The following is a 27,752-nucleotide window of genomic DNA, read 5'->3' on the forward strand; positions in this document are numbered from 1 at the left end:
AGGGCCAGCACAACAGGCGCTGCCTACGTCAAACACAGGCGTAACTCTCAACGCAAACACTTGTAATCCTCTGTCAATGAGGTGCTCTTGGATGTGCTACGGGGTGCTACTGCCAGCTCAAGATGAGCAAGAGGCAGACTGCCAGTGTTAGTGCACAGCTATAATCATGCACAAACAGGTTTTCTGGACATTTGACCAAGTTTGCTCGAAATACCACCACTCAGAATTGCTCAGGGGCAGTAAACATAGGGCTGGGTGGGAGACTCTGTCTCCCACCTAAGCACTTCACAGGGTGTCAGGTGAGTTTGAAAGAAAGAAGAATCCAGGAAATCAGGTAAGTAATCAACCCCATGGCTTTCCCAAAATGACAAGGGACCAAATGCAGCTCTCAGATATGCACGAGAAAGGAATATTTGTTCTCAGCTGGATGGGCTGCAAATTGTCACTAAAGCACATGCAGTCAGTGGGAAGGTTTCACAGCCATATAGATAAGGACTATGGGAACACCAAGATAGCTCTGCTACAGCATCAAGAGAGTTTTTTAAGTTTGACAAGCCTTGAGTAAAAGCTACATTTTCAGAGAACAACAAAACTGCTTTGCTACAGCCTTTATGGCAAATTTAACAGAGGAACAAGGAGAAAATTAGTCCTCAAACTTCATCTTTCGGACTAAAGTAAAAATTTAGCTGGTTTTGGAAATAGATGTGGCCTCTGCTAATTAGGCTTTGGGGCATTTTGCAATCCTGAGAAAGAAAACTGCTGACATGATGTGTTTGACCACTCCTGTTCCAGGAGGAGGGAGATGACTAAAGCCAAGATGCACAACACCATCTTACACACCCAGAGCACATGCCAGTGATTTTCCTCTTGCAGGAGAAACAGAATCCAAAAAATCTCATGCTTCACAGAGGAAAGATGAGTGTTACACAAATACGCACCATAATTTAAAAATGGGATTCTTCTTTTAAAGAAATCACTGTGCAAGAGAATACAGTAAGGCCAGAACACATTTCATTTGGGCTTTGCAAAATAATCAAATAAAACACTACCAAGAGATGACTGAAAGGGAAAAATAAAAAAAGGGGGAAAGGAAACACATGACAATGGAGAATGCCACTGCAGCTCATGGGAGCTGGAAATCCATGAACAACCTGAAAATGAACAAAGAGACTGCACAGGTTCCACCACGGTCATGCCAGGGTGTGATGATGGTGGTACACGTCATTTGTCGATGCTGAAACCCACAGTGCATTGAGCTTGTGAGGTTCACCCATCCCATGATCCTCTTGCTGAGTTACAAACTCCACTAAATCAAGCATAACTAAAGTCCAAACAAACAAACAAAAGCAAACCCAAAACAAAACAACAAATCTTGTAGTAAGGAATAAGCCAGGACACAAAGAGTTGTGATGCTAGAAGGTACTTCTGTAATTACACTGCAGCAACTCCAGGGCTGAACGAATTGCAGATGGAATCTGGCAAGCCCAAAAACCTCCTGTTCAGAAACATGTAATACATTTTTATGGTTAAAAAGGCCTGTGGGCAATTTGGCTTCAGCAAACCAAACAGAAGCCAGAATTTTACATCCTGTACTGTCAAGTGCATTGGTCTCAAGGACACACCTCTAAGACAGGCCTCCACATTTCCCAAAGAATCGTGGGAAGGAAAACAAGTGCACATGGACGGCTTCCACAGGGGCTGCTTTCTCAAATTTTTTAAATACATAGCACACCAGTCAGGAGATATTTCTGAATAATGTTTTAAGCAGTCTGGAACCAGAATAATTTTTTATTTTTTGTTCCATAATACAGCAACATTTGCCTCGAGGACCCGCAGCAGGACCAGATCCTGCTAAAGAGAAGCATAAAGCAGATTGAAAGTGATCTGAAAAAAATTCAGAGTTCAGAGTGAAACTTCTTGGACAGAGTTAATCCTCTCCAGTTGGTATGCCAGGTTCTGCTGGAGTCAGCCTTGCTCACGAGAAACTGAATATTTCTCACCCTTGCTTAGTCAAGGTATATGGAAAAGTGGTGGGTGGAAATTAAAAAAGACAAAGTTAGCCAAGGCCCTGATCTTCAAGATAAATGCTGACTTTGAGGAAGAAGAGTCTGAATGCAAACAGGCATCTTACAAAAAACCCAAACCCTACCAATCCCCCCAAAAAGGGGTTGTTTATCAAGCTTTTGGGAGTAGTCTATACCTAATGGTGCATCTGTATATTTTGCTTGATGTGAACTGGTACATCCAACCCTTGCTACTATCGCTGTTTATTCTTCTTTTCTGCTTTATTATCATCCATTTTTCTTTCACATACTTTCCCTACAGTAAGCTAACCTCAACAATGACAGGACACGTACTCTAGAATTACTACGACAGGGAGGAGAGGAAAAAAATTGCTTCACAAGTGATGCCAGCAAACATACAGTATTCAGAAGAAAATAAGCAAGAGAGTGACAGAGAAAACTGGGTGTTGGTGATTAAGTTAACCATTATTCCTCCCACAATTAAAGAATCACACCAGAGCACTAGGTGGAGAGGGGCAGCCACTTGACATCAGTTTCAGTCTCCTGATGCAGCACAGAGTGAATTTAAGCAGAGCCAATACTTGGCTTAGTATTCATTTACCAAGAGACAAACAGGGACTAAGGAACAAAAGCCCCAAAATACTTCTGCCCTCATTTGAAACTTTGTTCACCTTAACTCAGCTTGAAAGTCAAGGAACTACATTGACTTCAGATCTGAAGCCTGTACTTAAGCTTGGGATGTGCTGCTCATCTCTGGAATTCAATATGCGCATCCAAAGTAATTGGAAGGAAAAAACAGATGAGCAACTTAAAGACCAACTAAACCTTGCAGCCAGTACTTTGCTCCAATAGTGGAGTTTTGAGAAGAGAGAAATTGTATCAAAATACCTTGGACTACAGTGTGATTTTTCTGACAACTTCACAAACCACTTAAATGCTTTAGATGCAGAAAAACCCACACGGAAAGCTGTTTTCCAACGTGCTTGCTGTTCCCCAAAAAGGTGATTACAGTATTGCACTGCTGGACTTGCAGAAATGCCTCGAGGGAGGGGAAGGCAAAAGGGGGAGTGGGGGAAGCCCTCCCTGACTGTCTACTCTGCAAAGGATTTGAACTGCAGAAAAGAGGAACCGTGTCAGCAAATGCCAAACCAATGCGATACCTGCCAAACCGCACCTTATCCTTCTCAATCAGCAAAAAAATTATCCCCTGCCTGATTTCTCTTACCTCACCAATAAAGGGCTGTTTTTTTCCCTTATTAGGACACTCTCCACGCTGTAAAATTCTGGCTCTAATAAGTGCCCTTAACAATATGTGCTGCACATCAGCACAAAAAGAAAGCAACTAATAAAAGTAAAGCACAGAAGGAGAATAAAAGGGCTGAGTCCTAAATTAAAAGGGACGACATCGGCTTAGCTTGGGCTCCAAAATTTGATCATAGATTTTACGAAATGGAGAATTAAAACTGGAATGGATAAATGTAGGAAGGCTAACATTACGCAGATATATAATTATAAACTTGGCTATGCAGCCACTTATACATGCAAGCTGCCTTACTGAACTCAAGGAGACTTTTTCACTACATTTAAGAGCTTACACATCCCAAAATATAATTCAAACAGTACATGAAAATAGTGCAAGAAAGGGTTTTTTGAATGTTTTGGGGTTTTTTTACAAAGTAAAACATGGATAGAGTGAAAAGTTACAGCAAGTTGAGCCTCTATGTTTCAATTATTTCAATGATTGATGGACATGTTTTTCTTGGTTGCGTTTTTAAGCACTGGATTTAATTTACTGGACAAAATTTACTGCTTTATATGGACATATATGCATATATATGAACTGAAAAGCAAAGAGGGCCTGAAACAATCACCAGAGAACTTTCCTGAGTTTTTTGAATCTTCCTGCATTACTCTGAATTGGGAACAGGGTGGATGGGGAGTGCAGGTTTGGCAGGAAAGGGAAAGGCAGGGGTGTGAAGAAGCAGGATAAAGTTCTACCACCCCCATCCACCACTAGTTGAACACCTATGCCAACAGTGTGGCTGTAGAGGAGCTATCTGGATTTAAGATCTGCACTAACAATGAATTTTCTAGTTTTGCTGAAGCAGAAGCAAAAACCCTTGTCAGAGTGAAGTGATATGGAAAATGTTCGGGGCTGCTTTATTTTAATTCAGCCTGGAACAAGAAAGCAAATCTTTCACCTAAGTTATTTTCTTTTTACTTTTCTCTTTGAAAGGTAGATCAATTGGAATCAAAAGATTCAAAAAAACCCAGAATTTTTTGTTTAAAAAAATGCAAATGTGCAACTCAATTATTTCTTATCTAGAAAGTGTAAAAAAAATAATTAAAAATAAAAAGTATTTCCTATTCTTTTCCTTCAGACAAAGCGAATTTCAGAAACCTGACATGAACTCACACAGCTCTTCTCTGAACTGTTCTGAAACAGTTCTGGCCAAAACTTCCCCAAATTTTCTAGGTTTTACTAAATTTACCTTTCATTAGAAGCAATTCTCACAGCTCATTTCAGGCATTTGCATTCACAGCAAGTTCCTGGCTTGAACCAAGGCTTGCACAGGGTGGAGAATTTAGATCAGAATTTTCATGAAACTCTCCCAAGTCACTTGTTCTCTGACAAAACTTTAGATGTTTGGTGCTCGCAGTCACGACTTAAGACTGAGGTGGATGCTCAAAACTCCACTCCAGATTTGTGCTCCTGACAGCCAGTGCTTTCCTTATGCTGAAAACAACTTCTTTCACTGAGGAAAGAATGCTGCAAAACCTCAGAGTTTTCCCTATAAACCTGTCCTTTCTCTGCCACAGTGTTTCTTCCACCCAAGATACTCCCTCTCAAAATTGTTCCAGTCCTTCCTGCAGACTTGTCGCTGTTGGGGAAGAGCCACTTTCAGAAATTGAGACAGCGATTCTTTGCTTCCAAAACAGAGACAAATAACCTCACTACAGGCTAACATCTTTGTGTATCTTGTCTGTAGTTACATTATGTCCTTCTTGTATTACCTCAGTATTGTAAAAAGTCTTTTACAGACTATGGATTCAGGCCTTTGCCCACTGGGGAACGGGAATGAAGAGCACGATCAGAAGAGAAGACCAGAGGGAAAGAGCAAGCTTCAAGAGAAAATTAACAGCATCAGTTTTTGGAGCAGAATTAACCAGATAACACTGTGCCACCAACACTACTGCTGTCTGTGGAGAAGAGTCCTCTTCAACCCCTCTCTTCTCCTAAAAAACTAGCTGGTATCAGGCTTGAACATTCAGCCAGGAAACAGAAAAGATAAGCTACGATACGAAGAAAATGCTGCCAAAAAGTGAGCTTCCAACAACCAAACTGAAGTTTGAACAGAAGTTATCATCTGCTGGAAGAAAATATTCTACCTGTTGGCAAAGAGAACTTCTGCTTTCTCTAGGAACTTGCACAGTAAACACTTTAGTGTCCAGCACAGCGAGCCAAGCCAATCCCTATACATTTATTAAACAGATTTCATGTTTTCAGGCCAACCAGAATGATTTCTTGGCTACGCTGAGAGCTTCTGCTTTTAATTTCTAGTTATCAAATGCTAACAGGATTATATGCAGCTATTTAGCAATTACAAAATTTTCTACAACTACCACAAGTACACTGAAAGCATAGAAAATATCTTTAAACAACACAGATGAAATGATCGTATAACGGGGCCATTAGAGGACATTTGCAAGAAGTTAACAATCACATTGTACCTCATTCAAAATAATGCAATAACAGCCTCCTCCTTTTCCCTGGAGAGTCTCCAGAGAGTTAACTTATAAGGATTTTAATACCCCTTTTCTTTTCCACTGCAATCTCCTGAGAAGACATAAGCACTTGGAATGATTACGTTATGCCTCAGCCTGGGAAGGGCAGTATTTCATCATTTCTTTCTCTGAGCAATGCTTTGAAGAAGCCTTTGTGGCTAATGCTAAAGGTGTCTTCCCTCTTTTGGCCTGAGGTCACAGAGAAGTTTGTTGCAAGGGAATAAATCAGTTTCCAAGTTTTGGCCACGCATTTGATTTCTCTTTAGAGTCCTTGCCAAAGAGAACTTTGCTTTTCTTCCTCAAGCATGCTACTGTGAGTCTTGACAAAAGAAAACCCATGTCTGGTTTTCAAGGTGTGTCTGCTCTTGTTAGAAGCTGCTACAGGGCCCAAGACTCCCAAGATACAGGAAAACAGCAGTATAGTAGCTAATCATACTCCAAGAGAAAAGGATTGTTTTCACTGAGACCTAATTTCACTGATTTCAGTGAACTCACCTTGCACACAAGCTGAGGCATTGCTCCCAGCACAACACAACAGATACGCCAGATGTAAAGGTTCCCTCTCCTGCCCAAAAGGGAGTGGAGGAGAATATCTCCCAGCAAGGATATCCAATGGTCTCTAGTATTTTAAACAAAACAGCCACACCCTGATACCTCACCAAACCAGCCCCAGCACAGACTAGAAAGGATCTCAAGGTCACCTCAGAGGTCCAGCCTGGATCACTGCACTCAGGGCCAGCTCCCCACACTAGGTATCATGAGTCAATGTTGTCACCACTTACAAAATCACTAAAGTGCCCACATCTCACCCACTTTGCCCCTTCCCCTCCCTTGCTTTCCCCTCGCACTGAGTGCAGAGGAATTGGTGCTCCCCCACGGCTGTTCCCACTTCCTGTACAGAGGTATGGGAGGGCTGGCTACTGTGGCTTGTGGCTGCATTTCACCATGGAACAACACACCAAAAAGTGTCATCTGACATGCTCTTAGTTACATTATTATTTATTGCCCAATTTCTGAAATCACAATGAGGGATTTCAGATTCCTGGAAGGGACTTCTTGGAGGAGCTGAGTTTTAGAAATCCCTGAGCTCCCTCTCCCTCTAAGAGCACAGGATTTCATGCTGGAAACGCTAAAAAAACAGGCATACGGAAATCCCAGTTGCTCTTCAAAACCTCTCCCAAGCTTTAAACCAAACCCTTATATAAATCACAGCAATTTAGAAACATAGTAGTGTCCTGTTTCCTATCCATCAGCTCATGAAGTGGACCAACAAAACAATACAGGAGAGAAATAAAGCAGATTATATTATTGGCACTATTACGCAGGCTAATTGATTTTCTTCTCTTGCTTTTGCTTGCACATTCAGGGATGAATGTGCCATGAGGACTTTACTTACTCAGTAAATGAAGCAATCTGAGTTATGCAAAAGCTTTCACGCAAACTATGAAACTTCTGCAAACTTCCCACCAGCAGAACTCCGATTAGCAGCCAGCTCTCCCAACATGTCCTTCTGCCACTGAACAGTTTAAATTCCGCAATTCAGGTATGAGAAATCCATAAATACAAAGACCTTAGACAGTAGAGCACAATGTAGCAGAAAAAGAAGCAAAAGAACCCAATCTATATCCATTGCTCATTCCCCAGTTCAACCAGCTTCCCAGCTTGTTACACATTCTGCTCCCCTTGCCACTGCCACCATCCAGCACCTCCTACACAACACCAAAAGGCTAAATCCATACAGATATAATAAACTGGCAACTCACTTGGAAAGGCTTGACAAGTTCTGCCTGCAGTATGATCTGCTGATCATGTCTGCAGCGTATGAATCAGTGCAAACTGCTGGCAGCTCCAGGGAGCAAATGGACGGATGATCAGGGCGTGGAATGAGATAATAAAAATGCCATTATCCTTTCAGGCACGCGAGACTCATTGGATGCTCTTTCCACCCCACAGGTTAACCATTTGGTTGGTCCTGTAGAGCTCCTGGAATGACACTCTGTATTTGCCTGTTGTCAAGCTCATTATCTATCTTGTATCCCCCTCCCCTCCCTTCACCCCCCTCTGCTCTGTGATCATATGATCATTATTCTTTTTTACTGTATTCTCTCTAATAGATCCTCCTTGTCATAGCTGGGCCCCCAGTTACAGAAACTCCTGCAGATTTCTCAGCTGCCCAGGTTGACTGACAAACTCTTGCTTCCCATTCAGCTTTCACAAGAAGGGATTCTGTTCAGGCAGCTCGCCTGAGCACCAAGCAGCCTCAGCACTGCACAGAGGTGCCTCTGCAGGGATTTGCTGGTAGGAAAGTCACATTCCAGCCTGCCGAGAGATGAGAGGACCCAGATATAAAATAATGGTCCAGGGAACAGTCCTCCCTTTTCATAGTAAATCACTGCCTAAGCATTTTGCAGGCACTTGCATCCAATCTGACTTGTGAAAGGTCAAGCTGGATCAGACAGCTCAAGACTGACAGTGATTTCCAAACACAAACAAATCCAAGGAGGTGGGGAGTTGCTGCAAGCTCAACTGCACTCAAGGTAAAACCATCTTTTGTTTTACAAAAGGATTAAAAACAGGGCTGGAGCTAAATCCAGCCTAACAGACTGTCCTCAGTGTTCTTCCACGTAATCCAGTGAATGAAGCAGGAAATAGAAGTGCAAACAGGGATTTAAATGGGGGCACCATCAGTTACCGTGATTTCATATGCTTGGCTCTCATACCCCTTCCCCTTAAAGCCCAAAAAGGTGAGCAAACTGAAACCACTTACTGTGCAGTCCTACAGCTATTCCACCCCAGGCTGTGGTCTTGCTAACCCTCATAAATTACAAGAGTGGGTAGGGATGGATTAGTACCCCAAAGGGAAACCTCCACTACAAGCTCGCCTGTCTGTGGGAAGGAATGTGTGGGTTCAGCAGGTGGCACTCTTTCCTTGGAGTGAGCACCCAGGCCACCCTCTGCACAAAGCCATGGACAATGCTGCATGGCCAAGGAAGATTCAACCCTGACTCTTTTCCTCAGAGCTTTCAAGAATCCCATGGCCACACTTCGCTCGGGACACTGATATTATGTTCTGCTTAAATCCCATAGGCAATAACTGGATTTTTCTCCCTCCCAAAAACTCTCTCTACGGTTTTGAGGAGATAGAATTTTTGTGCAAAAGTAACAATTCTGTGCTTTACAATAGTTGAACAATTCCTGTGCAAGCACGTACAAGGGCTTCTTTACACACACACACACACACAGGTCTGCAGTACCCCAAGAAGTTGCTATTTCTTCATGCACATCTTCTGTAGTCCCAGCCTTTTGTTCTAAAGCACACTGAACCCCCCATCTTTTGCTGTATAAAATATACTGGAGCTCTGGTCTGGAGCAAGGAAAGGCCAATAGTGCTGATTGCCAAGGGAGGAAAATATGAATTCCACTTCTGTGATTGCAGAGAGAGCTGCAAATGAGACGAGGATGCAGCAGGCAGGCCACTGCTATAGTTTTGTTTTACCCTGCCCTTAAAGGAAGGTGAACATGTAAGGCAGTGTGAATACAGAGGGTCCTTAAAAAATGCTGGTGAGACAGGAGGCATATTTAGTCTTCCTGGAAAAGGCATTTCTACTGCTGAGGAATTACAGAAGCAGAATTCTTCCCTCTGGAGGAGCATTAGTTAAACAGAGATCGTGTCACTGTTCTTCCAAAATACACATTTTAATCAGATGCCAGATGTAAGAGCTGATGTTTATGAAATTCTGAATTGGGTTCCAAGGCAGCCCTACAGATTTCTAATACAGGTCTCTATTAACTACTGTGTTATAGAAAGTCTTTATTCCAGTTGATTGTTCTGCACTCTTTTCAATCCATCCTGGAATAAATCAGATTATTGCAGTGCTCACCAACAAAACTGTTTCCATTCAGGACAAAAATAAAAGCAAATTGACTATCCTCTAAAACACTACACTCTACATCTTCAAAGAACAGTTCCAGAACCATTTTAGAAAATCTGCCTGTACTGTCATGCATGGCTCTATTTGCTGGCCATTAGAAACAGGGGAAGCCTCTTCCACTTGTAGAAGACTCCAGAACCATTTTAAAATACTCCTCTTTGGACAGTCTCAAGAATCACAATTTTTCTTGCTTCACTTTTCCAAATACTGTTCTGAATTATAAAGTTCTGGAAGAGAACTTCAGTCCAGATGAAACACAACACTTCACATGGTCAGCCCATTTCTAATTTCAAGACTTCTAGCAACAAATTGCATCTTCTTGCCCACACCTCTACAGCACTACTGAGAATACATTTCATTTGCCCATAGATTCAGCAATGAGCAACGCTGGCCATGCAAGCCTATCCTCAAGGTGTGTGCCGTCTTTGCCTGCAAATGAGGAACTGAAGATAAATAAGGTGGGCAAATCCCACTTCCAAACAGCATCAGCATCTGTCTGTAGTGTTACCTGTGACAGGCATCCTTGTCAACAACTGCCCAACACGCTTTGCACGTTGGCATTCCATAAATTAATTTTTAATTTGACAGCACCAGTGTTGTTGTTATTCTTTCTTCTATCCAGAAATTGCTACAACCACGATTTGTCACACTTGCAAAGCTGCAAGATCAAACAGGCAGCTCTGGACACACAGATGTCAATCCACTGCATAAGGCAAGGAGCACACTGCCACGTGGACCTGGCCTAAGCCACAGGAGCAGCTTGGTGGGTGCACTGGGGAGTGCCCAGGAGGCCTCACCCCAGCTGCCCTCAGAGCTGTGCCCATCATTTAAGCCATAAGGTCCATCCAGCTGAGGAACATCACTGTTCTAACAAGAGCTACAGGGCCATTTGATTCGTTCTGTTTGCAGCACAAAGGAGGGCTCAGCCAAGGCCAAGCCCTGCAGTGCCAAGCACTCCCATTCAGCTGGGTGTGCATCCAGCAGCTCCCTAAGTTTGCAGCAGTGCAGAACTAGCTCCCCTGAAAGAAGCTGAAACAGATTGTGCCATGCTTGCAACCCCTTTGGAAAGAAGTGGGAGGAGGATCTGAGTCAGTTATAGATCCTTGCACTTGCACTTCATAATCCCTTTATTATTTGGAAGCCAAATGTTTGTTGTTTACTTCAGTAACTTAACCAAGAGGGATATTTTCAGTACATTGTGGCCCTGAGGTGAAGATCTTGCATATGGAGCAGGAAGAGGCAAATCACCTCCCAGATAATCTCAAAAATTCACATGGGCATCTAAAGCACAAAAGATGATGGGGCAGCAGACATATCTCAACCTGCCTTCCTTGTATGTCCTGATGCTTCAGAGATCTAGGACACCAAATCCCCTAAGGAAAATACTAGAAAGAGAAAAAAACTAGAGTAAACAAATGCTAACTGCACCAGAGCACTTGTGAGGTGTCATTCATGCCAATGAACTCAAGGCAAATGGCTCTACAAGAGTGTAGGGTCATCTATTGCAGCAATGAAAGGAACTACAGGGCCTTTCCTATGTTCTGAACATTAAAAGCAGTAAAATGAGGAGGAGGAAGGAGACATGAGAGCTTTCCAAAAGGAAATTATTACTGGGAGGTTCCAATGTCTACTCATACTAACAGTAAGAATGTCCAGAGGTCATCCAGAGAACCACTTAACATTTTGTTTGTTATTTTTCCTTTAACCATTCCTGCAGGCAAGGCTGAGTTTTCAGTGAGCTGATCAAAAAAGCCTGTGAATCTTTTTTGCTTTTGAAATGGTAGTGAATTTAGAACCTGACAGAGGCATATGCACTGTCCAGACCATGCCTTTCCATATGTAGCTTATTCCTTTCTGTACCTGTTTGTCAGCAGTGATGCTGCTTGTCAACAGTTGCTGCGATGCTCACTGTGCTTGTCCTGTTGTTCAAACACCTTCATGTTTCCTCAGCTCTTTGTTGAGACAGTTTTAGAACAGGCAAGTAACTTACAGAAATGTACCTGATTGGTTTCAGAGACAGTAAATAGCTCTCCCTGCACTGCCTCTTCTCTGTGCCACAAGCCTGAAATAAGCAGGCAGACTTGTAGAGAAGTTAGCAAAGCTACTGTCATTTTGCAAGAGAACTCTGGTTTTTTATGAAAATCCATTCTAATGACATTAACATCTGCTCCTTATTTGAAGAATATTTTTAACTGTTCCCTCCCTGGGAAAATGAAAGATGCCACAGTCTCTTTCATGTTCTCACGGAGTAGACAAACTCTGTTGGTTTTTTTAAGGTCTGTTCTGAAATGCCCCAATACACTTCACTGCAGGGAACTCAGTGGATGCATCTCACAGGGCAAAAAGCATCTGCATTCACCATCCTAGGAGATTTCATTCTAGGGCACTGGCATGTGAGCGGGGAATTTATTTCACAGATGAACACCACTTTGTGTATTAAATCACACACTGTAGGTAAAATCTGGCAGCTCATACATAAGCTCTCGGAGTATATCTCTTGAGTACTTATAAAAACAAGACTATGCACTTTGTCATCAAATAATGCTGAGCTGTCTCTTACGATGTATTTTTTTTTCCAAGTCAAGCTGTAAATATCTCAAGTAACGGAGACTCTGCCATTTCCCAGTCGTAGGTTTTCCAAGCTCTTTCTGGGTTCAATACCAAGAATCCATCCTACAGCTATGATATCTATTATTCCCTTCATTTTTTAACTCCATCCCACAGTTATAACTACCTGGGTGCCTATAAACACCAGCAGAGTCAAAAAAGTTTAACGTGTTCAGTGAAACCTGTGAGTGAAACCCAGCTATGTACGTGGATTTATGGATTAAAATACATACTCAAATTGCAGTATGTAGGTTTGGGCACATGCATGTGCAAATCATGGAGTCACACACAAGCAGAATTTGCATGTTCACACTGACACATTTTATCAGGTAGCAAATGCCTTATCAGAAGACAGAACTATTTGCATAGACAAGTTCTGCAGCATTGGGAACACAAGCCTTGTAGGTTAGAATGTAAGAACCTGCAGCCCGAAGTTATAAACACTTCCAAGATATGTAGCTCCAGATAAGACCCATACAGAGCTCATGCAGTGCTCAATCCTACCTGATGCCTGCTTTGCTGAGACAGGATGGCCTTGGACAGTGCAAGCAGGAGTTTGTTTCTCTACAGGGAGGAGAATTGAATTTTCTCTGACTGCCCTCAGTTTGTGAGGTAGTATTATCCTGCTTTTCAAATGGAAAAGTTACTGATTGCATGTATGGCTGTAACAGTAAACAAAGCAAACTCCAAGACAAGTGTTAAAATCATATTCCACTGAGAACTACCACTGTAAATTGAAACTTGATCAGAAAAACACATTTGCTGGTGTTTGCATTCTCTATCGGTCACTTATGGGGAAATGTACAATCCAGAAATAAAGCAGCCTAATATTTCATGGGTGTGAGAGACCACCTCCACCAAAGCATAGCTTTGGTTTTAGGTCATGTTTTCACTGCTTTCAAATAAACATGGAGATCCAAACAATAGTGTCCATATAACCACCAGGATATACAGATACCTTCTGGTCACTGGACAACTGGAATGGGGAAAAGCGTACGAGGGAAGCAATCACAAAGGCTTTATCACTTCTCCCCATGCCCTGCGCCACTGCCACAGGTGAGGGGCAGACTCTGGTCCCCTCCTGCTCTGAGCAGGAGCCCATTTCTCTCAGCCACCACCAGCAGCAGATGGGAGAGCCACCGTTTCCCCACACAAGTCCACACCCCTTCTCTTGTGCTTTATGCATTTCAGGGACACATGTCAATTCTCACAGTAATAAAAAGCCATCTATAATTTTGGTTCTCAAACTTTAAAATTTGCCATCTCTCATTTATATCTGAATTATAGTGGCTATTAATAAATTTCTGCTTTATCAGTGTGAAGGATAACATTCAAAGCCCAGGCTTGTAGGACTTCTGCTCACAGGCATGTAGGATAATACTTGCAGAGCCCACAAAACAGAAAGCTGCATACAGCTGCCAATAATGCAGATATAAGTTGTCTTTGACCCAACTGTTTCTGGCAATAGGTAATTTCAACAACAGGTTTTACATGAGATTATTAATGTTATTTTTTAAATATTGGCGGCATGCTGCAAAGATAACTATTCACTTCAAGCTGGGCCACAAAAGCCAGAAGGAGCCACAATGTGGTAGGTGTGATACAAACACAGATGATAGATGCATCTCTAGGCAAAACAGGCTCTGCCTTGATTTTACTGCTGAGAGGGCATGGGTGGAGGCCTCAGCCACAGCTCCTTAAGAGGCAGGTCAGTAAACAACAGCAAACTCAGAGTGTGAAATGTTGGATCTATTCACCCCTGTGTGCACCACATGCCAGCAAGAGCATCCACTGTCTTGCTCCAGTCTGAAGCCGGGATCTGAGTCCAGGCTTTGGGCTTGATCCTTCTCTGCTGGGAGAGCTGATATAAATGTGTGCACAGGCACACAGCTCTGGAAGGAGAAGAGCATTTCCTGCTGGGCCAATTTATGGAGACGTTCCTGTACCAAATCTCCTATCTTATGATGCTCTGAATTTTACTGGTGAACGACATCCAAGCCCCAGCCAGGATCTCACTTCACAAACAACCCAATAAATTCAGCTTTCAAAACCCTTCTGAATTCCACCAAAGGCAGCAACTGTTCAACAGCTTGTGCCACTTGAACAGCTCAGAGGTATTCAAAATGAAAACTCGACCAGAAATATTCAGTTTGGACCTTTTTTATCCCTGAACTGAAACTGGATCCTCAGACCAGGACCCTGCTTCATGCAGGTTAATGATCAGTTATGTCCCTGTCTGACTGGACCAGTCATTTTTACTATCTGGTACTGGCCCTTAGGTGTTTTAGAAGCAGCTTTGTTTCACTAGCTGCACAGGGATTACCAGCTAACCGGATGCTCCCAGGAACTTTTGGAGAGCAAACAGTGTCAGTTTACTTAATAACTTTCAAAGTGAAACTAAAATCTTGTCCAAATCATGTCTCTTCTGATTTAATTAAAATGCACCACACATACTGCACTGCTCTGTTAATCATTAAACAAAGTTAATTCAAGACAGAAGATGAGTCTTTTCTTTTCTTTCCTTCAAAAGCCTCCAGCCAGTGGAAAACTTTTTAAAAATTCCAAAAAAAGACCAGTACAGTATGATTTTCGTTAGAATGGTCAACATTTCAGTATGCTTTTTCCCTTTCTTCTGTATTTCTGATTCCTATAGGAATGCATGTTAAAAGAGAGGGGTTGGGTTCTTCTCTTGCTTGGCAAAATACCTTTCCCAAATTTTCTAAATATTGCCTGGTATTTGCGTCAATATGACAGTCATTGGGTTTGAAAGGAATCAGATTGCTAAACCCACACAAAAATGCTTTGGAAATTAGGGGCCAGTTATACATTCAATTTCATTCAAATCCACTTTAGCAAACTGGCAAGGAGTGGATCTGAACCGTCTCTGTTACCCCTCCATGTCTGTGGTTCACAACAGAGGTTTCTTTGGCACGTTAATCTCTACACTAACGTTGAGACTCACAGCTCCTGCTGGCTGATAAATCTCCTTAGCACTCCTGTCCCAATCCATTTGCAGTTTCCAAGATGACCTAGCAACGTGTCAAACTTACTCTCCCTGTGCAGCAAGCCCTGCCAACTTCTTCCAGGGAGGAACCAAACAGGACATTAAACTGTGTTAGAAGTGTACTATTGCATTCTCTGTGTTACTTCGTGGACTATTCAAGAAACAGGATACATCTGACATATTTTTTACCATCAGTTCTCCTTTCCTGAAGGAGACCAAAACAAAACCACACACACAAAAAGGTTTCTTTATTTTCTTCTTGTCTTAGGGAAATCTAAACACAAAATCTTCCAGTCTCATCTGCAAAGTGGTTATCTAATGGGATTTCCCTCTTGAAAGCAACAAAGGGTAAGGCTGAACACTTTCCCAAGGCCTGTCATATCAGATCAGGATGGCACTCCATCAAGGCTGGATTCTTGCCTCCAGCCATGGCTCACGCCTCATGTTTTAGAGGAAAGCAGTGGGAAAAGAAAAAAATGCAAACCCCACTGCACCTGGCCCACGGAGCAAAGCTGTCCCTGCACAGCAGCATTCCTCCCTGCCCCCTGCAGGCAGGCAGCTGGGGCTCTGCCAGGTACAGGTGTTGCCCTCTGCACTGCAGGGGCTTTCAAAAGAAGAAATTTATTGCATGGCAGTAGACATAAAAGGGCATCAAGAAATTAAAATTAAATCACCATAGCACAGGACACAGTCTCAAGCTGCACCTGGGGAGGTTCAGGTTGGACATTGGGAAGAATTTCTTCACAGAAAGGGTGATTAGACATCAGCATGGACTGCCCAGGGAGGTGATGGAGTCACCATCCCTGGAGGTGTGTAAGAAAAGACTGGATGTGGCACTCAGTACCACGGTCTAGTTGACATGGTGGTGTTTGGTCACAGATTGGACCCGATCTCAGAGGTCTTTTCCAAATTAATTGATTCTGTGATAAATGTTCAGTAATTGCATCACAGCGTGGGCACCAGGGCATAACGATCTGAGGGCTTAAATTAGTCCAGTGTAATAAAAGACCCAACTATATCTTTTCTCTGTTATTTCTCTGCATGCCCAGGTGTTATCACTTATTTCTTCACTGAAGTACCTGGAGCCTGCTACAATTTAGTAAAAACACCATGTGAACAACTCTTTTAGGCACTCCACATCTACTTCCTAGTTTCTCCTGGACAGTGGCTCTCTGGTCATACCTTACACCCTCAGGATAGGCCAGGTCTGAGCAAATGCTCAAGCCCATGATTTCTTCCCATCTGCAGTGATAAATGATAGCAGGAAAAGCAGCTGTGAGTGTTCACCTGTGTCTAAGGGAAACTGATAAATACTTTCTTCTCACAATCTTTGAAACCACATAGCTTGACCACTCTCACAAGGATCAGCATCCCTGCACAGTTCTCCTGGGCCTCCCATGCCACTGCACAGTGTTCTTAAGGATTTGGGCATGAAAACAGACCTGTGCCAAACTTACACCAGCCTGGAGGGGTTGTTGGTGTGCTGCAAGATGGTGAAGAAAGGGTCTGAACCTCAGCTGTTCTTTTGCTACTCAAAGAACAGGAAAATCCCCTTTGCCACCACTAAACATAAAAGCAGTCCTTGTCAGCTCTCACTGGCTGGGATGGGTTTGCTTTCTCTGCAATCTGCCCCTAACCAATAGCCTCCCTTTCAACTCAGTTCCTCATAGAAAGATGGAAAATCTGATAACAGCTTAAGAGAAATGTAACCTTCCCCAAAACAGCTGGCAGGCTTGTCTTCAAGGAGATTTAAATAAAATAGCTATCAAAAAGAGTCAGTAGCAGTCCAGTTTGCATAGAGAAATATCAACCCCTAGCTACAAAGAAAAATAATTTTCTTTTTCAAACAGCCAACCTCCCCTTCCAGATCTGCCAAAAGCTGCAGCCTGAGTTTTAGAGCTGTGGCTATACTGTCGTGCCCTGATGATGTTTTGTGACCTGAGAGACAGCTTCAGAGTGTCACTTTTTATGAATAAGGGATGGGAAGGATTCCAGGAACTCCTCCTACAGGGGCTCTTACAGGATTTAGAGGTTCGGGAGAGATTAAAGCATATGCAGTATTACAAACTTCCTCCTAAAATTAGCCATTATAACAGGAACTTACCCTTCCAATCTAAACAACTTACATTCAGAAAGTGAATTTTCTATCATTCCAAAGCACAGGCAACTGAAGACACGCCTGTTCTTATGGCATCACCTTTGCACTTAGAGAGCTTCTCACATTTCAAGGTTTCCATGGGAATAATTAGCAATATCTCACTAAAATGGCCACTAGATATTTTAATTCACTAGAACTCTTCAAAAATATTAAAAACATGTTTCAAATAAACATTTCAGAAAAGTCTGAAAAAAGAAGCATTTTCAGAAACTTGGCAGGATTTCAAGCACTTCTAATACTTGAGAGCAATTTTTTTCTTTCAAGAAAGGTTTGCAGCTTTTTCCTCAGCATTCATTTATTTACACTGAAGCTGCTGTGAAATTCTGAGCTTAAGACTAAGAAAGGATTTCAGAATACAAAGAAAGTAGAAAAATCCCTTCAGCTTGGAAGGGTAGAACCTTGCCAAGGTAGAACCTAAAAGCAGGATGGAAGCGTTACACCATTTGTTCCATTTGAATTTGTTTTGGTCTGCCAACAAGTAAGCTAACAACTATTGATGTGATGTTCTGTGATTAAACTGAGCTCCTTTTTAACATTGGAAATACACAGCTGGGAGGAACACTCGTGGCTGTGTGGGCTTCACCCAGTGAGCAATTCCCAGTGGAGATGCCACCTCTCACTAATGGGAAGGGACCAGCAGCAGGTCCTGCCTCTCTGAACACCACCATGGACAAAGACTCCTGCATCACTTGATGTAATTTAAATTAACACCTACAACACTTGGGAACTTATACAAAAACAGCTGGCCTAGACCAGTTCTGAACCCAGAGACTAGTAGATAGCAGATACTTTGGGAGGGTAAGAAACTGTACGGAAAAGAAACAAGCGTAGTGTGATCCTTCACTGCTATTTTATTCCTTTCAGCATTATTTAAAATGCATTCTTCTTAAATACAGTCTTTTTCCAAAACCCAACTTTGTCCACACCCTTCCATTTGAATCCCAAACACATTTTTTAAAAGTGTACTTCTTAGAAACACAAAATCCAGACTATATACGTCTCAAATAACCCAATCAAATAATGGGATGTTTTCTTTCTCCATTCTTCCTTTGGGGGAAAAATATGAATCATAATATTCACTAGACAGGAGGCTATTTTTATGTTTACATTTTTATAAGTTACAAAAACAAAATAGGGACAATTTTTGAATCATTATAGCCTTTTGTTATATTTTTTCCTCTAAAGCCTTCCCTGAAAAAGACCTCTCATCTATGATAAGGTATGACACACAGAATTTCAGGGGATACAAAATTCTTTGGAGAAAGTCAAGAGAAATTGATTCAACTGGGAAGATAAGTCCTGATCCTTAACTGTAACTTACTCCTGATGCACATAACAAGGCTTAAGAGGTTAAATGTGGTTCTGAGAGGAGCACGGTGCGTTTTTGCTTTTAGAAACTCTACATTTAACTGAGACTGGAGATAAAGAAAATGATCCTTTGATGAACGATGAGCGGGGTCTGGCTTTAGGCATTTTCTTATCAAGATGGACACGTCGAGAACCCACCCACCAACATACCAGAAACCACAGTTGGCAAATGCTACGAGCAAAGGCATTTCCTGCGCTCTGACTTTCTAGCTGAGGGCCAGATGCTTCACAATCCTTCCTTAAAAGCACAGCTAAAGGAGTGGGAGTTCAGAGCCTTGCCCGGTCTTGCATGGTGTATGGAAAGGCCAGGCAGCATCCCAGCCATACACTCAACATCAAACAGGCCATAGTCTCTTCCCCAACTCTCAGTTCCCTGTTCTAGCAGAGTCTGAGCCAAAGGACTATTTTTCCTACCCCATCAACTCATAACTTACAGTTTACAATCTAAGCCTGCTGAATTAAGTAGCAATTAATGGGGTCCCCATCCACATGACGTGCCAAAATATCACAAAGAAAGGAAGAGCAAACATTATTAAAAAGAGGTAAACAGCAGCTGAAGCCTAGAGAGGGCTGTGGTTTATTTCAGCCTACAGCATGCTCTACCTACACCACTTCCAACAAGTTCCTTTGAGCTTTCTCTCCTATTATCTTGAACGTGTAATAGAATAATTACTTATGTGAAATTCTCCAAAAGCACTTACCTCACTTAGAAGTGAAACACTTTCAAAAGTAGGAGTTAGAACCTCGTAAAAAGGTTTCCTGACCAAAAATCACCACAGAGATTCTGAAAGTTATAAAAAGTATTCAGTTCCTGCCCCCAAAAAAAAGCAACCAAAACAAGCACAGGCTGGTAATTTCAAGCCTGCAAATACTGAATAAAGAAAGGTAGCTTTCATCCAGAGGTGAAGAACACAAAGCTGAAGTGCCATTTGTATGTGCAACTCTCAGACAGAGCAGAAATTATTGTACAGTGTGTCTGGCTAGAGATACAAGCAGCTCCTTTCATCCACAAGTTCCGTGCTTACAATGGTAACACACATTGCATACAATCATATTATTTTGCACATATAATCCATATTATTTTGTGTCAATCCAGCACATGTCACTGGACATGACTGTCTACAAAAATCAAGCACAAAGCAAAGGAGAAAAACCTCTTACAGGGAGAATATACCTTCAGCATGCCAAAATCAGATTGCCAGAGCATCCCTAATTCTGCAGTCTTGGCCCTGTGGGTTACAGTCCTTTCCTACTTGATGAACCCAAATGCATGCAGCATGATGGATTGGAAAAATCAGTAATAAGGGAAAATCACAGTTGCATATGTGGTTCCTCTATCCATTGTCTTCTTATGGTGGTGTCATTTAGGGCAGTTCTTTTACACTTACCTCAAAGCTATAGCTTTTTTCCTATTGACTTCCAGATAGCTGAGGTCAGAAAATAATGCACTTTAAACCATGGCAGAAAGAGATCTAGAAACCAAATGGGGAACGCCTACCAAATTCTTTAACAATATAATTAAACATCAGATAAGGAAACTAGGAACTCTGCACAGAAAGAAAACTGATTTGCTCCCATCTTTAGAATTCATCTAAACACCAAGATCTTCTCCACATATGTTTACAACCAAGCAGAGGATTTTAAGGGAACTGCCTGAAATGAAGAGGTCACTTAATCATTACTTAAGTGTCTTCAAATGTGGGAATTGTACCACTGAATCAGGATTAAAGGAGACAGGACCAAGGTCTAAACACTAAGCATAATCTTTGCTACCTTATGCTGAGTCACTCCATTTGCTTTCTCATAAGAGGCTTAGAGAGGTCATGTAAATTAAGAAAACATCCATTATTTAAAGTGATTTTAAACATTTCCTGATATTCTGCTTTATCTTTCTTCCTTTCTGACCAGATGGCTCACAAAGACAGGTGGGAATAGAGACTGCTTGACTGAATCAACACAAATGACCAGCCATCCCCTTCCATGCAGTGTGGTTCTGTACAGGTTTGGCCAAATTTAGAAATATATCCTCTGAGAGAAGGCACAACCACTCCTCCCCCACCAGGTTCGGGGAAAATAAATTTTCCTCAAAGGAAAGTTAAAGAGATAAAAGCTATTTATTTAACAAACACACGGGAAAGGAAAATAATGCTAAATAATAAAATCTCTCGCTATGGAGAAAAAACCTGGGAAAGTGTTCGAGTCCTCCCTTTGGTCTCCTCGGAGCTGGGGCTTGGGCCAGGGCCAGGCCCTCTGTGCTCAGTGGAAAGTCCTCCCGATGTGCTCTGATATTGAAGCAGTCCAGTGGAAAAGGGAGAAAATCCGAAATTCCAGGGAAGGGAAAAAAAATTCAACTCTCAGCCTCTCTCCGGAGAAAAAGAAGCTGAAACTGGCCAAAAACTGACCTGGGAGCAGCAAGCCGGGTGCCTCCTCCCTCCCCTGCCACAGCTGGGAAAAAAAAGTCACTATCTCTGTGTGACCTTGAACAAGCTGCAAAGTGCTTTGAAAAAGTCTTGCTCAGTTTTTCCTTCCCCCTCTCAGGCTCAGTTTAGAGGCATAGAAAGGCACAAGAATTAATTTCTGGGCATAGGGCAGCGATATGGGATACACATCATAAAGTCACCCCAAGACAGGTTCTTGCCCAAAGGTCAGCTGGATAATGGCATTTCCAATCCAACTCTCCACAAAGCCACAATAATATCGGATGCCGTGCCTTGTTTCTACATGTTTACTAATACTGCATCTGACCAGAGCCCCCTTCAAGGAAAACATAACCTAGTGCAGGTAAAAAGCAAATGAATGAGGCATCTCACAACTTCACACACTGCATTTGTTTGGACCACTTACCAGCTGAGTAAATCTATGGCACAAAAAGATTGGGACACCTTTTGTCCCAATGAGTCCCAGAGCTCATGTGGAGAGTGCACTGCCCACTCTGCAGACTCAGACTGAGGTCTAAGAGTAGGAACCAGATTTCTCTGGCTCTTGGCCTTTGTGGCAGGAAGGACAATGACAGATGCAAAAGAAAGCAGAGGGATGGCCTCACCATCCACAAACATGCATCAGCTCAAATGCTACCAGCAATGGGATGGCTGAGAGCACTCCCAGGTGGATCAAGTTCTTCTGCTTTGGGTGATAGATGTTCCCACCTTCCCAGCACCTAGCCCAAAAACACACATGAAGAATTTTATTCATTCTGTAACTTCCCTTTGTTCCACCAAATGCAGCAGTTTCTCTCAGTCTGTTTTAAGAAGGTGTTATTGATGGTGTAGAGCACCAATGAAGACAGTCACTCCAGTTTGGTCTGTATTCCACACCAAGTGATGTCAGATCCCCTCGCAGTTAAGAGGTGCTCCAGCCCTCGTCTGTGGGTCTATTTCAGCCTGTTTACACCAAATGTGCTCCTCCAGGCAACCAGATGCAGTCCACACGCCCAGCACACGATTGCCACCTCCAAATGATATTTACAGAAGCAAACATCACCTGGAGTTCCTTATTTTCCCTGAAGAAGACTGACAAATGTCCCCAAAGTAAACATGGTGAGAAGTGAACCCAAACCTGGGATCAAATTGCCCTCTTGTATCTGCAGAGGAAAGAAAATGATCCTTTCCTCTTCCTGCTTTGGCTCTTTTTTTCTTTTTAGCTGAAGTATTAGACAGGCAAACAGAGCAGGTTATGATGGACAGGCAGATATTATTATTCTATTACTGGATTTTGGCCATATTTGCCCTATACTGATCTTGGCTCCAGCCATATAATAGCTATGTAAAAAAAAAAAAAGAAAAAAAAAAAAAAAGGAAACGAGTTAAGGATTCTTTAAGTACTAGCAAAATATTTAGATTCAGGCTCTCGTTCATGCCCTTTAAAGCCATTATTTTAAAAAATGTTTATGCAGCAGGGGCATTTCTCCTACACATGAAAATTCTTCAAAAACAGGAAAAGGAAATTAATGCTTCCTTGGAAATTAACCTCTGTTGGCACAGTCTTGGGTCTCTTACTATAGTGATAGTCTATGGTGCCCTTACCTTTGTCCATATTTACAAGATCCTGTATTTATTTTGAAGTTCAGATTTGAATATTTTTACTGATGTCAAACATTTTTTCAAAGCAATTTTAAACGTGCCATCAAATTACACGGAACACTACAAACAAATGTAGCCACCACTACCGTATTTTGAGAATTCAAGCCAGAATTTTAAGAAATTTGAAGTGTCTCACCAAGGCCCTCGGATTACACAGTCAGACATCACTTCAACACAGACCAGTTAGCAAAACTTCTTGTTCTGGCAGTGTTTTTACTCTCTAGCAATCTCCCCCCACTGCATAGCATACTGTCACCTTTCTGCATAATGGGGGACACATCTCCCCACACCTCAGGTGACTTCTAGCATACCTGTGCAGTACCAGAAATCATCTGCCCTCCATACTTTCACTGGTGGAATTAAACAGGGCCTGTTTTGATGCAAACTTGCTGAGCTGACTAAAACTTGGGTCTAATCCTGTGCAGATTTCCTGCAGAAATGCAAGGGGGCACTTCTGAACCATAACAAAGCTCTTCAAAACTTCCTTAAATCCTGCTGACAGCAATGAGTGTATACAGGTCCAAGTGCTGTAGCCCACACAGATGGATTAGAAGCCACCAGACACATTTTGAAGGCATCCTTACCCAGGGAAAACGTGGCAATGATATTGCTATTTCATGGCACACTGCAGTCCAAGGAGGCCCACATCAACTTCTGCTATTAAAGTGCAGGTATTTTTACAACAGTCAAAGGCTCGATCTGGACTAGCAACAGCAATGAAAGGCTTTTAGCAGACTTCTAGACTGCACTGAAGGGAGCACCTGCTGGCAGTAGGAGTACAAAGGATTGCAGAGATAACCACTCAAGCTATTACAACTCACCCCAAAGAGATACCACTAACCAAGGAAAGGGGTCCTCCTTGCTCTTGCCCATAGAGACTGGGCACAGAAGAATGTCTGCAGCACAAATTCTTACCACATAAGTGTTATATCAACCCTTACCAGGTCTAATTGCTCTTGAAGATTTTAACAAAAGGTTTGATCAAGTAGTGGCTATGCTTCAGCAGTGCCTGTGTGTCTGCTGAAGTCACCTTTGGCAAGGAGCTATGCTAGACAGCTCCTGACAAAGATCAAGCCAAATTCAATCTTAGTGCAGCTCCACTGATGACAGGGCCCCCACGCAATCCCATCCTGTGTTTACTTCATGGAGGGGAGCCCATAAGCAGCAAGTGAGTGGACATGGCTCTTTGTTTACAATAAACTTTTCAATACTGAGGGCTTAGTTGTGCTTTCATGTCAGAAGACACTTGAAGAGGAGATCCCTTTGGCAACAAGTTGTTCTTTCAGTGAAATTTGCACCAAATTTCTTGTCCTGACATTCTCTGAAAATTATCACATACAGCCTCCCAATTTCCAAAGACCACATATATCCCCAGCTGTCTGGGATAGAGGAAAAAGAATATCAGAAATAGAAAAACATGAATGAAGAAAATGCCATGCATTTTACAGCTGGTCAGCTTCCCTCTGGGTCACCATTCCTCCACCCACAGTGAAACCACCAAAGACACATTAAAGCTTTTCCTCTGACATGAATAGTTCCTGTGAGGATGACTGTGAACTAGAGATGGAGGACTGTGGTGCTGAGAAGACTTTGCAGGGGGGACATAAAGGGAACCCAAGGAATAATAACACATCTCTGGGAAGACCCTGTACATCTATAAACATGCTGATTTTCAATCAGATGACACTTTGGATTCAAAGCCACTTAATGTGCATACAACATCAATATAAAAAAACTCTGTAGTTTCAACATTTTTCTTTCCTTAGGCTCTGTGAGAAGAAGCCCGAAGGCTTTTTAGTTCTACCTCACAACTAAAAAATTTAGGATATTAAGCAGCTCAATGCAATGGGCCTAAAAATGGCGTCATCTTTCATGGATCAAGTCTCCTGAATTATGTGTGCAGTAGCAAAATCCTGCAAAAAAAATCCTGCCGGGGCATTTTCATTTCCATGACCACAGTCCTACTGAGTGAAGCAGATTCTGTTATGATTACTGTGACCTTGAATATTATATAACTACAGTCTGGGAGAGATTTTATTGTTGAAAAAAGCTTCACCAAAAAAAATATTAAGCTACTAATGGTCATGACAGAAGGGAGAAATTTGATCTAGTCATATTCTAGACAACAGAGAAAGGAGAAAAATACTAAGGTTGAATAAAGCCACAGTTTCATCAGATAAGAAAGGCAAGGTAACTGTGAAAGAAATCATTTGACTACATCCCATAAACTGGGAACGTAAGAAACTTGGAGGTCTGCAGCCATGTTTTAGTGGACTCATCATCCCTGGCACCCTCGCAAGCTAACTCAGCAAAGCCACCTCTGAGTCAAGGCTGTGGCACATGCAGAAAACTTCCATTCGGGACACACCCTGCCGTCCTTGGCTTGGGAGTCAAGACATCACTGTGGCTGCAATCCAGCACCTTTCTTCTTGCTGACCTCCAATGGTTTCTGGCCTCCGTGCTGGAATAACACAGCCGGTACTGACTCTGCAGTAAGGCACAACAGCAAGTCCTGCTTCCATCAGGTTGTTGCTTTTTCTCCTGGATTTTGCCTGCAGGAGTTCCCCCAGAGCAGCTGAGCCTACTGAATATTTCCTATCATACTTCCCAGGGTTCTTATCCAGGTGGGTTCTTGATGCATTTCAGCAAAGACCTTCCAAAACTACAAAAATCTGCCTTTGGGCAGAAGGTCCCAGCCCTTTTGCTGGTCTGCTTGGTGTAGGTCACAGCTTCCCTAGCGAGGTGTATCTGAGCACTCAGCCTCTCTCCACTCACCAAGCACTCTTCTCTAACATTACATAGTCTGGAAGGTCAATTTTTCTGTTTAATACTAATGTTTAACAACCTCTGATCTTCAGGAAAACAACATTACAGGTGAGAAATTAAGCCCTGATCTTTGTGACCATGGCTTTGCTCACTCAGCTGGCCAAATCAAGGTGCAGCAAAGGGGTTTTTTAAATTTTTCTGTCCTCACAATTCCTTTTCTTTAACCATTAGTGCAGCAAGTGAGCTGTGTGGCTGCCAGTCATTGCCTCCAGCACAGCAGCATTTCAAAGCTGCAGGGTATGTGTGCACACCTGCCTATATATTTATGTGGCAAACACAAATAAAATAGCCAAATTAACAATAACATTAGCTGTCAAAAACACAAATACAATCCCCATGAAGTCAACAGCACTGTTTTACAAACAAGGGCAGGTAGGTTACAGGCCACAAATCTTTATCAGCTGTGCAGAGAAAGAGAGACTAGAAATACCTTTAATCTTAAAAAAACCCATCCCCTCATACAGGCTAAAATAAACCATCCCCTCATACATGCTCCAGGGCTGCTGGCAGTAGCAGGGAGCTTGGGGGAGGTTTTCAAGAGCACACAGATTGTCTTCTGTGCAGCCCCATGAGATCAAAAGAGATTTCAGAGGCAAATCTCGCAAGGTATTGAAATACCTTTTAAAACCTCACTCTATGTACAGGACATATCTCACCAATTTTTTGCTATCAAATAATCCTTCACACTGACAATATAGTCTTCCCCTGTCTAGAAGCTACCTCATTCCCATTAATAGTTAGGCTCTGCATGTGGCAGTCTCTTTGAAGACTAAAAGGGATTGTGAAAAAACAGAAAAGGTCTGACTAGATTGCATCACAGGTAAACAGTGAACTTCTCTCAAAGGCTGCACTTCAAATTGTGTCAGATTATACCTGCTTTCAATCCACAGCCTACACCTCACTTTCAATTAACACATATTTGATGATTTTGTAGATTGGAATTATATGTGGACTTGTGTAAGAACAAGCTTTGCTGTGGACCACATTTTTAAGTTATGAGTATAGTTCAGCATAATGCTTTTATATTTTTTTTTCTGGTCCAGCATTAACTTAAGTATTGGTACAAGTAGCAGCTCTCACAAACTTGCCAAAAAAAAAGTGCAATACTTTCTGTGGGAGTATAAAATAGATTGGCCACTGTTATTCTAAGAAGCACATGAGTTCCATGGGCGAGAGAAAGAAAGTGCTCATTCATTACCCAGTTTACGGCGACAGCCTGGTGAGATATCTCGTTTACATTCTGATAGCCCCATGAAACCAACTGAATTCCCACACAGTCACAAAAGGCCAAAGTTAGCATTTTCCTTTAAAAAAATAATAAACTCAAGTCTGCCTCTGGAGCTGATTGGCTGTAACCTTGAACCTTAAAGGAAATAAGAGGGGGAAAGAGCGAGCAAGGCACACATCATAAGAGGGGGTGGGGAAAAGCTAATGGCACTGGGAATGGAAAATGTGGGCATTAAAAGAATTTCCTATTCTAGACAATGTGCAAAGTTAAAAATATCTTCTCCTGAGATTATCCTCAGCATAAATACTCACGACAGCTATTTATAGCTGTCTGGTAGCCTCCAACAAAGATTTTTATTCCAACAAAGGAGCTATATACAAATGCAGGACCTGTTTAAAGAACTATTAAAACGGAAAATAAACCACTCTTGCGTCAGCTAGCTGTCTTGGTACCTGTTTCCTACTCAGTCCTGAATGCTGACAATGGAGCTTCAAGTACTCAAGGGAGGGAAGAAAAAACCCCTCGGTACATTTATCCGGGGCCAAGTACCCAATGTCATAAAGGCCGACATCTGAGCACGGCAAGGCGAGGTGCTGAGCTGAAATAAAAGAGTGTGCAAGTTTCTCAGCCCCACCTCGATTGCCCAGGAGCTCTCTCACAGCAAGTCTGGAGCCAGGATTGCCTGAGACAATCCAGGGAGGGACCACATTAGGACCCCCACACCGTGGATATGATCCTGC

At 42.3% G+C, this 27,752-nt stretch overlaps 1 protein-coding gene across 18 annotated transcripts in view; it reads right to left on the reverse strand.

Annotated features, from left to right (window-relative positions):
- Positions 1-27,752, reverse strand: part of CALD1 (caldesmon 1) — a 227,100-nt gene that overhangs the window by 41,859 nt on the left and 157,489 nt on the right. The window contains exon 1 of one of the 18 annotated variants that reach the window (XM_069003600.1): positions 7,574-7,806. The exons of the other annotated variants lie outside the window; for them this stretch is intronic. Within the exon in view, the coding sequence (XP_068859701.1) occupies positions 7,574-7,620 (47 nt within the window). The 5' untranslated portion in view covers positions 7,621-7,806. Of the gene's footprint in view, positions 1-7,573; positions 7,807-27,752 lie in introns of those variants that run through there. 18 annotated transcript variants of the gene reach the window in all.

This window comes from Aphelocoma coerulescens, chromosome 1A (assembly GCF_041296385.1).
Source record: "Aphelocoma coerulescens isolate FSJ_1873_10779 chromosome 1A, UR_Acoe_1.0, whole genome shotgun sequence".
Classification (NCBI taxonomy): domain Eukaryota; kingdom Metazoa; phylum Chordata; class Aves; order Passeriformes; family Corvidae; genus Aphelocoma; species Aphelocoma coerulescens.